This window comes from Sander lucioperca, chromosome 11 (assembly GCF_008315115.2).
Source record: "Sander lucioperca isolate FBNREF2018 chromosome 11, SLUC_FBN_1.2, whole genome shotgun sequence".
In the NCBI taxonomy this organism is placed as follows: domain Eukaryota; kingdom Metazoa; phylum Chordata; class Actinopteri; order Perciformes; family Percidae; genus Sander; species Sander lucioperca.
In genome coordinates, this window is record NC_050183.1 from 30763004 (window position 1) to 30775280 (window position 12277).

Below are 12277 nucleotides of genomic sequence, written 5' to 3' on the forward strand. Positions count from 1 at the left end.
TACGACTATCAAAATCAAAAGCAGGATCGGTGATTTCCCCTGTATTTTTTTTCTCTTTCCACCCCCACCTACTTGCACAAGAAAAACAGACACATTGTATAGCTTACTGGCTGGTAGCATGCAGCTAAAGACACAGGGTAATGTTAGCTTACCAGTAGCCTGCAGCTGCACTTCAGACAACATGGCCACTGACAGAGTCGGCGTCGATTGAGGAACAACTGAACTGGAAAATCCTCCTGTTTCCCTTAAATCACCGTGTGGCAACTTTTTGCTTTAATGGGGGCATGAAGTGGGGAGTCTAGAATAGTCCAGCCACGGTCTGATGGTCTCCCCCTGAACCTGCTCGGATTTATGCGCGTGCAGTCTGGCCAAAAATTCCGCTTTAGGGAAAACCTACAGATTAGAAAAGTGTCACTGTTGTTGTGTCTCCATGTTTTTTATATTAGTAAAACATATTGTTTCGTTGTGGCATTTTTATGATTGGTTGAACCGACGAGGACAAAATAAAATAGGCTACTCATTTTTTTTTTTTTATTTGGGGTGGAGGGAGGATATTGGTGTTAGTATAACACAAACTGACTGAGGCTACATTTACATTGCTACGTTTTGGTTTAAAAACGAATACCTTTTGCTACGTTTACACCTTGCATTCACACTGCTCTGGCATTTCAGAGCTCCTAAACCGGAGACAATCTGAAAACTCTTCTGACCTTGTTTTGGTTAGGAATCTGCGGGGTTGTGTTGCAGTCTCAACGGCCGCAAACGGAGACCTTTGGCAACACCAACACTGACGCCAACGTTTCGCCGCCTGATTGGGTCATGATGTCTCGATCTCTGAGACTATGCTACTAACATTACCATGGCAACTACCAGCAACGGGCGGAGTATACACGCTGCCTCCTGTTTACCCCGGGCACGCCCATGCCCAGTATAGGAGAATGTTCACGAGTTAGTTTAAATGGAGCTTAGTTCTTCTACTGGACATAAAAAACTTGTGTGCACGGAGATCTCCTTTGGCTCAAAACTCTGCTTAAAAACCAAAACGTAGCAGTGTAAATGTAACCTGACAAGCTGTTATTTCTATCGAGCTATTATTTTCTATTGGCTGTGTTGATACAACAAAAAACTAAACCACTTTTTTGTCTCCAATAGTCTTTCCATCAAGTATTTTTTGTAGCTTGAAGTTTATCATATTGTGGAACTTTCTTTGGTCTGTAATTTAACATATTCATAAAAATAAGCTTAGTCATTGCAGCCTATTCCCTCTCTGTGTGTAAGTTAGTGAAGTATTTCCTTTTATCTGCCTCAGCGTTGATCCACTCATCATACCAGATTTCAAAGATATCGCTTGCCACAGATGACGCATGACTTTCAGTTGAAAGAACACCATTTGAGGCAACATTTTTGAAATAGTTTGATGTCAATTGCATTTCCAAATAATGAATAAAAGTTTTCTGTTTTCTGTTTAAATGTCCACATTCTTTGCGTCCATCAGTGTTTCCCTGGCAACATATAAAACAATGTTTGACGTCAATTATAGTTTCAAATAACCTTTAAAAATGATTAATTGTGCAATTCATATTCTTTGCTTCTGTCAGTCGCCGTATTCTACTTATTTTAGGTTTTTAGATTACCAGATTAAAATCCCCATTCACAGTTCTCAGAGTTGGGTAAAATCTCCCAAAGCATGACTGGCAGAAAGAAATGTTTGGAGGCCGCGAAAGAGGTGCCAAAAGAGGTGTCACTAAGTGCTGACCAACTGCCAACATTTTCAAATGCCACATTTACTATTTTATATTTTTAACTGTAAAACTGAACAACAGATAAATCAAAGTTTGCCAGTTTGTTCTGTGCAATGTTGTGTTAGCATGTCTCATAAGAACAAAACAAAAAGCACACATTTAATCCAGGCTGGCAAAACGTTTGCATGACCACTATTATTTTATTGTTCACAGTAAGACAAAAACATGTAGTCATGTTTAGTGTTCTTACATATATATATATATATATATATATATTTATTTATTTTTTTTAAAGATGTTTTTTGGGGCTTTTATGGCCTTTAATTGATGGGATAGCTTGAGGCAGGAAAGGGGAGAGAGAGGGGGGTCGACATGCAGCAAAAGGCCGCAGGTCGGATTCGAAACCCGGGCCGCTGCCAGTACTTAGCCTACATGGGGCGCACGCACTACTGGGTGAGCTAGAGGTTGCCCCGGTGTGCTTAAGTCTAGTCATCTCTAGGCCACATTTCCGATGACTTGTGTTCAGTGTTGGAAGAAGTATTTAGATCCTTTACTTAAGTCAAAGTACTAATACCCCACTTTAAAAATACTCTGTTACAAGTAAAAGTCATGCACTGAAAATGTTACTTGTTGCACTTGCTTCAGGTGGAGCGTGGAAGTCAGTGTTGAGGCTAGGGCTGTACCGAATGGTCTGCCTCCTAAGAACAAGCTGTGCTGAACAGCGGCTCTTACTCGACTCTCACAAAGATGCCAGCAACGGCAGAGAGAGACAGCTGGGAAAAACAGCGTGTAGAGCCAGAATATTTTCACATCTAACTCAGTAAATTAGGGGTCAATTCATTCACAAAAAACAACAACAACATTGGGTACAGCCTAGTCTCACATTACTAGACCTTCCTCCACAGCGCTGTGGAGGAAGAACAGCAATCGCCATGGGCAGCGCTAAGTGCCAGACGGAGCCACAGTGCCGCTGCAAAATAGCCTCGGGAAGGAACTTGTTTTGGTGGAACATGTGTACGTTCAAAAGTTGTTTTAGTCGTGCAACAGAAAACTCAGATTGGACAGATAGTCTAGCTAGCTGTCTGGATTTACCCTGCGGAGATCTGAGGAGCAGTTAACCATAGTCCTCATAAATCTACCGGAGTTTAGAATGCCAACACAAAGAAAGCGGAAGGTAACGGACATCCGGCCGAAAAGAGTGACATCTGGTGAAATTTCCGACGGGACACCGGAGCAATCCCGGAAGTGGAACGTCGTGGATATAGACTACTTAATATATAACGTTGACATTCAAATTATAAATCAACATTCAAATGCATATTTAATGGTCTGCCTCCGAAGAACAAGCTGCAGCTTTTAGGTCAATTCATTCAAAAACCTCAATAGAAGCTTTGAACGTAAAAAAAAAAACGACATTGGGTACAGCCCTAGTTTCTCGAAGGTTTCTGCTTGATTTTCTGTGGCAAGGATTGTACCTCATTTCTACGTTGCTTTGGACAAGCACGTCTGCCACATGAATATGTAAATTACTGAAACAAACCCCAACTCTACTCTCAAACATGTAAGCATAACTCAACTTTGGTTCCCATTTTTACTTGGAAGAGTTCATAATTTCTTTCAGAGTGAAATTCAACCATTAGTGCCACTATTTGTCTTGTTTCCCTTGTACTGCATCACTGAGCACCTGTGGCTCCATATAAAAAAGACCCAGTAAGTGGCATTTAATAATCAGTCTGCATTAATTATACATTGTTAAGTTTCAATTCATTTTAATTTAATTAACCTGGTCTCTGTAAAGCTGAAACTTTGATATTGTCCCCTTTATCCTAGCCTTACATTGTTTTAAATGCACATTGCTGCTCTGAAAGACTCAACAGATGAAGGGAACAACTACACTATGCTTCTTAGACAGGCACAACACAATAGATAAAATCCACTAGGGGGCAATGTTGGTCTATGAAAGCCACAGCTTTGCCAAGCGGGGAGAGCAGAGTACCTGTCGCTAAGGTTGTCTTAACCATGTGGGTCACAGGAGCCCTGCTTTTTAAATAGATGAACGATGAACAGTGATGGGTAGAGGGGAGAAATAAAACAGAAATAAAAATGTATGCCAAGCAATCAGAATGAAAAATGGTTGTTCTGCAAATCAGTGGAATGAAGGAGGATTTAATGGAAAGGGAGGGCCTGAGCCAGGAAGCTATTACAATTCAAAGACGCTTTGAAATAATTACATATTCAGTACAAGCCGTTAATTGTGCACATTCACACAGTTCTCTGCTGATGTATCATCACTGTCACCTTTGGGGCGTCAACGGAATAGCGTACTGTACAATTCTGATGACAAAAAGCAAGGACAATGTGATGGCATAAAAAGGGCTCGATACCTATGAATGTTATTTTTTAATTTGTCATTCTACCTCAGAGAACAGACACTTTGGAATAGTTGCTTTGATAGGCTGTGGCTCTATTTTTTTTTTACATATGTACATATCCATCTACAGTCCATCCATGATTGAGTCTGTCTCTCCATCCTGCACAACAATTTTAAACTCCAGAACAATTGAGTAAGTAGACCTTGAGTTGAGATTGTCTGTCAGCTGCTGTGTACAAGGTCAATAATAAACCGTCAACTTCAATGAAACTAGCTGTTTTATAGTTTTGTGTCCAGTTTCAACCAAGGATTTTTGCAAATGTCAGCCTTCCCATTTGTGACAGAAAATGTAAAATTTTGTAGCGACTGAAAAACTGTTTTAATGAAAAAAGAGGCTGAATCAGTTCTAATGGTCTTAGGATTTTACATTGAGTAACAAAACCCTGCTGCTTTATAGTTGTGTTCTGCACATCCCAACATCAATACTTTGGTTTGATCCCAAGATCATGTAAGGGCTTGTTCTCATCAGCTGCAGAGTGACCTCTGGAGCATTTACTCCTTTATTTTGGTTCATTTGATCAGGTCATAGCAGTGCCCAGCCGTGCTGCACTGCACCGAGACATTTACAGTAAAGTCTTGGCCTTCAATCAATAATGTGGTGGGGACTACTGCAGTAAGTAAAATGTATTTCAAAGTGACTAAAGGAGAAGCCCCCAGTTATTTCCCTGGAGATAACAGAGGCAAACCATAAGTGATAAACCCTGGTTCATCTAATGTCTGTGGATACATAATTGAATCAACTGTAAAAAAAAAAAAAAAAAAAAAAGTCCACTACAGGGCAGACTACTGTCCCATATTGTTTTATCGCGGCACTAACAACGTGGTGCACTTGTTTCTGGTGGACATCCAAAAATCCTGCCTCGCATATGGTATTACGTCTTGTCCCGTGTCACTTCTTGCAAGTTCAAGTTCAAAGTTCAAGTTACTTTATTAGTACCCAGAGGTAGATTTTGTTTGTAGTAGAGTCCTCATACACACAAATGGGAAAAAAACAAAGAGGCACATATTACACATCATTCAACTTAAGACAATGGAAATTAAGAAATGGCAAAAATTAAAATAAAAAATTAAAAAGTTCTTACCGGTCCAGATTATACTTAAATATTGATGTGAACTAAATACTAATAGTAAAAAGAAAGTAAAACAAAATTAATCAGTAAACATTTTTTTAGGTTATGAAAACATACATAAAGGTTAAATATAATAAATAAATGCATACATAAAAGCAAAAATAATTGAACATCTGTGCAAAGTATAGCTATGACTTATTCCTCAGTGTAATGGCTGCCGGGACAAAACTGTTTTTGTGTCTTTTTGTTCTACACCTAGGGATTGTAAACCTTGCGTGTGTTTTCGTGACAAAAACGTAGTTTGGAGACTAAACTCGGGGATTCCTCCTGGTGAATGATCTTGTAGTGTGTGAGCCGCTGTCACTGATCAGTCAGTTAATGTGAAAACAAGACAGCAAGACAGAAAGTTGTGTAGTGTGAAGAGTACAGCGAACTAGCGACTTTAAAAGTCTTGTAGTGGGAACTTAGCTTAAGTAGTGCCTGACCTTAATGATAGAGAATAGGTTTAGGCAGCAATAACTTACAGGCTACAAAAGTAGGTCTGTGGCCAAATGATTGTTGGATTTGATGGAAGGCACAAAACAGGACAAGAGATAATTCAGAGTAAAGACTTACTCTTCTAGTGAGATGTTGGAGTACAGCACACGGGAGGCGGAGGAATGAGGACCAGACAGGTTGCTGGGGCCGGGCTGGGTTGTCGTCTCAGCTGCCAGCCACCTTTCTGGTATTGACGTCTGGGGCACGATTTCCAGCACCGCCCAGCACCTGAGACACACACACACACACACACACACACACACACACACACACACACACACACACACACACACACACACACACACACACACACACACACACACACAAACACAAACACAAACACACAGAAAGTTGATAGTTGGTAGATGCAAATTAGTATTACATGAATAACATGGCATTCATTGGAGCACATATACCTTCACTTATTTAGCCACTGTCAATACGCAAACTTCAACTAATTTAACAACAAATTAATGTCCTCCCATCACCTATTCTTTCTACATCAGGATGTTTTCGTCACAACAGCTCAAATAAGACATATGTTGATCAAATTCTCAGCACCTTTAAACACTGTAATATCAGCTACTAATGTTACTGCTGCAACACATTTTGGAAAAACATATAAAATATATTTGTTTCGAAAACCAATATGATCTTGTTGTCCTTGGGATATGTGAAGTTCACTATAAAGCTGAGCCTACAAAGAGGTCTTAAATGGTTATTGGTTACTTTATTGGTTAAAAAGGCAAGAATTTGGACAGGATCTAACAACATATAGCAATTTAGTTTTCTGGCAACAAATGATTTGATGGAGCATGTTTCAAAAAAGCTACAGTTTGATGTCCAATCACAGTGCAGTTTTATAACCGCCCAGCATGGGGTGCTCTTAGTATTAATGGCAGTTCTTTGCTCACATGGAGATAAATTAGAGTTGTTCCTAAACGAAACCAGTATCAGAAATGCCTCTGATACTGCCCAAAATGCTGGTATCAGTATCACTGAGTACGAAACTCTACGCACCATTCAAATACCATGTACTTTAGCCCAGAATAAAACTCATCTTTTTAGTTATGACTGACTGTCAAACTACATAATTAAAGAAAGTTATATGGCATTCATTCTCTGTATGTATTTGTTCATGTTTTACAAAGGGTTAAACCTGAGCCAGACCAAACAACAATGATAGCAAACATATAAGATCCAAACAGGGTTAGTCGTATACAGCTGATAATTATATTATATTATATATAATATATATATATATATATATATATATATATATATATATATATTTTTTTTTTTTTTTAATACACTGGTATCAGATCGGTAGGCTACTTGGCATTGGCCGCTACGCAAGTTCAGGTATCGGAATCAGTTCGCAAAGAAAAAAATGGTATCGGAATATCTCTAGATACAATGAGCCAATGTAACCACAAGCCATCCCAAAATTTCTACAAGATCTGGTAAATAATTTTGCCAAAACAATTCAATGCTGGAAGAAGCAGGATTCAATTATTTGCAAACAGGGAAAAAAAGCAGTTTGAGATTAGTTACAAGCTTCCGTTTCTTATAGGAGGAAGTTGCCCTGTCCTGTCCCAAAGCTACACCATGACCTTAAATCTGTAGAACTGCCACTAAGCTGCACTAATCAATATCTTAATGTGAACAATGGATGTGTAATGTGAACGGGGCCCACTGAGCCCACTGAGAATTATCCAACTCTGCAGTTCCCCTGTGTTTTTCAGCTCATTGTTTTGTTTTTTTGGCGCACAACTTTACTATTTTGATCCAGTCTCACCACACACAAGCAGCTGTTTTGAATGAAAAAGCTCTGATACACCCACTGTATACCGCCTGCTCAGAACCAAACTTGGGAAAACAGTCACGACCAGTCAAACGACGAACGCCGTGCAACGTGAGCTGAACTGTAACTAGAAATCTCCCATGGTCCGTGGTTTCATAATGGATCAATAGGAATTACGTTTGTGAAATATAACTACATGGAAATGCATGAATTATATCTGTTTATTAAAATATATGCACGCCGTTCATCGTTCGACTGGTCGGATTTTTTCCCAAAATGGCGCCCGCCTGTATATGTGAAAGGTACTGTCTTTCTAAACTATCTTTTTAATAAACTGTCTGTACACTTACAAAGTTCTCAATACTTCGGTTAAGGGACCCTCATTATGCTACCATGGAAGTGTGGTGCTATTTTGAGTCTTCTTAGTGGTATAGAAATAGCAATTTCTTTTTACTTTACTCGTGCCCCGCAACTAGCGTTATAAGGTAATTAGCGGTTTGCAATAAAACTGGTCACATTCGATTAGCATGAAAACAAATCCCAGAGAACGGACAAACTCGTACACATGCGTTATTAACCCCTAGGTTCATTTTGCGCCGGATTTGTCCTTTAAGTGCGTCTCGAGTCCGAGTCTCAAACTTGAGTTCCGACCAGCGCATGGCAGTCTTACTTCCAAGCCTGGTTTCTCTTTTTCACTTTCGGAGAATGAGACTGTCTCCAAGCCTGACATGGAAACAGAGACTTGCTTGTTTTTTATTTTTAAGATTATTTTTATGGGCATTTTTAGGCCTTTATTATATATGACAGCTGCAGACATGAAAGGGGAGAGAGAGAGAGAGAGAGAGAGGGAACGACATGTAGCAAAGGGCCGCTGGTCGGAGCTGAATCCACGGCCGCTGCGATAAGGACTGAGCCCCTGTATATGAGGCGCACGCTCTGCCAAGTGACCTTTTCAGGCGCCCCAGCCTTGCTACTTTTAAAGGCTTACAAATACACCACCATGAATCAATTACACATTTATCAGGAAGACTGAGCCATACTAAGCCGAAATGAAGCATGACCTTAGTTCTGAAAGCATGCTGAATCACAGAACATGCTCAATCAAAAAGATGAGGCAATCTTTGGAAACTGACAATGTCTCAGTCTTGCTATACTTGACATTGGAAACAATTTCCTTGTGTATTATGTGTACACCATCGCTCAGTGCTGCGTGTCTGCTGGGTTCTCTACTGTATAGCCTGTTAGGTTTATTGTACTGTGCTCCCTGCTGAAGGAAGGGAATTTCAAGAGAAAACCTATTCGGACATTTACATAACTGTGTACGTACAATTTTAACTGTTTTAGCTTGTCCTTTATTTGTCTGAAGTCAATTAGCTTTAACCCTTAATCTTCAATTGTTTTAAGTTCTAGTGTGTAGAGGTGTGTGTAGCTGCCTGGTGTCATTTGCACATGATCTAGTCAAAGTAAACACAGTGGCTCTCTGGTGCAGCACCTTTCAAATCAGAGGCTGCAGATTTATCAACGTGTGTCCTGCTGCCTTCAGATGACTGCAGGGATGAATGCATTCAGATGAATTCACTGAAGGATAAGCTTTTCACACTATATAAAGCAGCTGTGGACAGCAGGTACTGTGAGAATCAATAATATTAATTTATAGATAAATGCAGACTGTTTTACTGACGCTCCCGCTTTACCCACATTAAACCCGTGGAAGACTGTTTTATAAACTACTGTTTCCAAGGCCAAGAATAAATGTACAATCTAATCTACAGCAGATTAACACTGCATCACATACATAATGATATCGTCAACTGCTATGTCAAATGTGCAATTATTAGCAGCTCAGATATGTGTATAAGGAGAGACGATCATGTCTGACTAGCAGTCCCAAATAGGCCCCCAACAGGGATTCCCCCCTGGATTGTCAAAGTGTTTAAGTCAGGTGGAAATCAGCCTGGTAATCCTTTAGGGTTCAGCTAGTCTTTGAAGGTTTTCTTAAAACAAAGTGGGGAACTGAGGGTGAATCACAAGTTCTTTGTTTGAAACCAAAGGCCATAAAGTTAGGCTGCAGGGAAAGAGAGAAAGCAAGTCATGGACAAGTAAGTTTTCTCCTCCCTCTGCGGCACTGGCTGTTGGGTCTCTTTGAATCGGCAGTGCAGAGTGCAGCTCTGAGAGATTTATCCATTCATTTGTTGTGGCTACGCTTGAATGCACCCAACAACACACCATTTCTATTTTATTCTACTAGTCTTTCACTCTGCTGGGTGGCTCAACAGAATTATGTCCCCAACGATAATTATCAATCAAAATTATGGTCTGAAAAATGGAGGCAGAGGAAATTGCTTACCAGGACGTCAAGCAGGAAGAGGACCCAAAAAAAAGTAGTGGGATAAGAGAGAGAGAGAGAGAGAGAGAGCGGTGTGAGAAAGCAAGGCGAGAGAGAGGATTTGCATCCGTGCAGTGTAAGCCATGATTATTTCAGTCAACTTATGGTAACAAACTGCGTCAGACGTCAAGCCTTTTGAAGAACAAATAATGTCAATTCAGATGTTTGGCATAAACTTCCATTCAAATATTCCATCATAGGACTGGGCTATTAGATAAGATGAAATGTTTATGATCTCTGGCAAACAAAAAGGGAACTAGTGGAAAGATGTGTGACACCAATGAGTATTTCTAATGAATGACAGCATATTCCTCAAAGTGTGTGGCTACACTTTATCCACATCTATAAGTGGAAATTAAAAGGTGAATCCAAAAAAAGGAGGCGTAGCGTGAGTAGCACGTCTTTTATACACAGTATGCCTTCAGACACAGTATTTACTCTAGATCACGTTTTGGCAGTGCTCAGATCCCAACACACAATCACTGTAGTTACATGAATAAAACAAAAGAAATTAGACAACAAGTACAGAAATATATTTCAAGCCATGCTCACGCGAATAGCTTGAGTGAAACATGAGCCATTACACGGCCTGCATAGACAGCTGGAATGATTAAAATAAAATAGCTGTTTCGTGTAATGCCCCGTGTAGTTAGTCTGCACAATGTTCTAAAGTGGGTAATAGTTTCATACAGGTAAAACAACCCAGGGCATATTTAAAAATAACTAGAGTGTAGAACGTGTCATATGACAGCATCTGAAGGCAAAACAGCTGTTTACAGCTGTTACAAATGTCAATGCTAAAAGGTGGGGAGAAATACCTGCTGTCAAAGCAAAATGCCATAATTGTTAAAACGATGATAATGGACAGTCTCTCCTTGAAGGCTTCATGGTGTTGCAATTGTTTGTACACATGAAAAGTGACGGAAGTACTTGTGTGACAAATGAAAAAAGAGAGCATGAGTAAGAAGTTCAAATCCTGCCTACTTTCTTTACTCTACATACCGACATATCTACCCAGTTCTGACATTGGAAAGGTTTGGGGGGAAAGGGGGTTTCAAATGCTGTTCAATGACCCGACAAGTACTTCATTTAAAGCATAATGACCTCTTAATGCACACTTTGCAAACCAACCCAACACAAGTCTGTAAATATGAGCCCCATAAAAGGGGGTGTGCACTAGTTTAGTCCCTTGTGAAGTGGCAGGGTAACAAAATGTGTGGACTCTGCCAATGTTCATAGAAACATAACACAGGCTTCTCTAAAAAGGCTGTAAGGGCTTAGATGTTAGGCCTGCTGTGACCCAGACACTATACAGCCAAGGCAGAACCTATGGATCATATGGATGGACCGGTACAGGAGAGGAATGAAACGTAAGAATATGCTGTATTATTGGGCCTTGTTTACTGTGGTCTTAGAAAAAATAAGGCTGCAGTCATAGTATTAGCCTCTATGCACTTAGCTGGTCATCATGCTGAACTTTGACACAGGCAAAAGAAGTTACAAGACTCTACAAACACACTGAGACAAATTGCACCAACTTAGACCAGATCCTCAACTTTCCAGGACCTTAACAATCTCTAACATCTGCACTATGCTTCTAGAGGTGTAAAGCACAGACTAAGGAAAAGGCACATGTGTAACTGTAAATAAAGCCCACTGAAAAAAGGGGAAAGGGGTAGATGGATTCACCTCTCAAAAGTCATTTGAACCACAATTCCAAATAGACATCAAGAGACACCCTGATACATCCACCTGATAGAGCTTGATGGGGGGGCAACCTCTGAGGAGAGCTCTTCCACTAAGGATCCATTGGTTGGGAGCTATCAGTATATCATGCACATTCTCCTGCCTGTCTTTCTTTGGAGCCCCCAGAGTACATGCTGTAGCTAGAGAACAGTTCTGTCTGTCTCAGACAGATTCACCATGGACTGCTTCGTACCTACTCATACTACAGGCGACGCAGCCATAAATATAGATTAAAGAACCTTGTCGCTTCTTTTGAAGGCTGATGACAACAGCTGGTTAGGGATAGATGTCTAGCTGAATGGATGGCTAGCTGGTTTGTAACCAGGGTGAGCAGCAGCGTTCACTTCTCCTCGGCTGCTTGAATGTTTTCAGAAAACAAAGCACAGACAAAAGAGCTCCCTGCAACACCTTCCTGGCACAAAACTGGAGGGTGACAATGCTCAGTCAAACTTGCCGGATTTTAACATGGCTAGGGTTGGAACTCCTTCCATGCCTGTGGCAACAGCCCTGGACAGGTTGCTGAATTGTACAGCCGCACAACACATAAGCTCAATTTTGTTC

General features: G+C 40.4%; 1 protein-coding gene across 3 annotated transcripts in view; it reads right to left on the bottom strand.

Moving 5' to 3' along the window:
- The window catches only part of si:ch211-51h4.2, a 91970-nt gene that overhangs the window by 21231 nt on the left and 58462 nt on the right, over positions 1-12277 (bottom strand). For all 3 annotated transcript variants that reach the window (XM_036007680.1, XM_036007681.1, XM_031311979.2), the window contains one exon: positions 5859-6008. In XM_036007680.1, coding sequence (XP_035863573.1) covers positions 5859-6008 — 150 coding nt within the window. The remainder of the gene's footprint in view (positions 1-5858; positions 6009-12277) is intronic.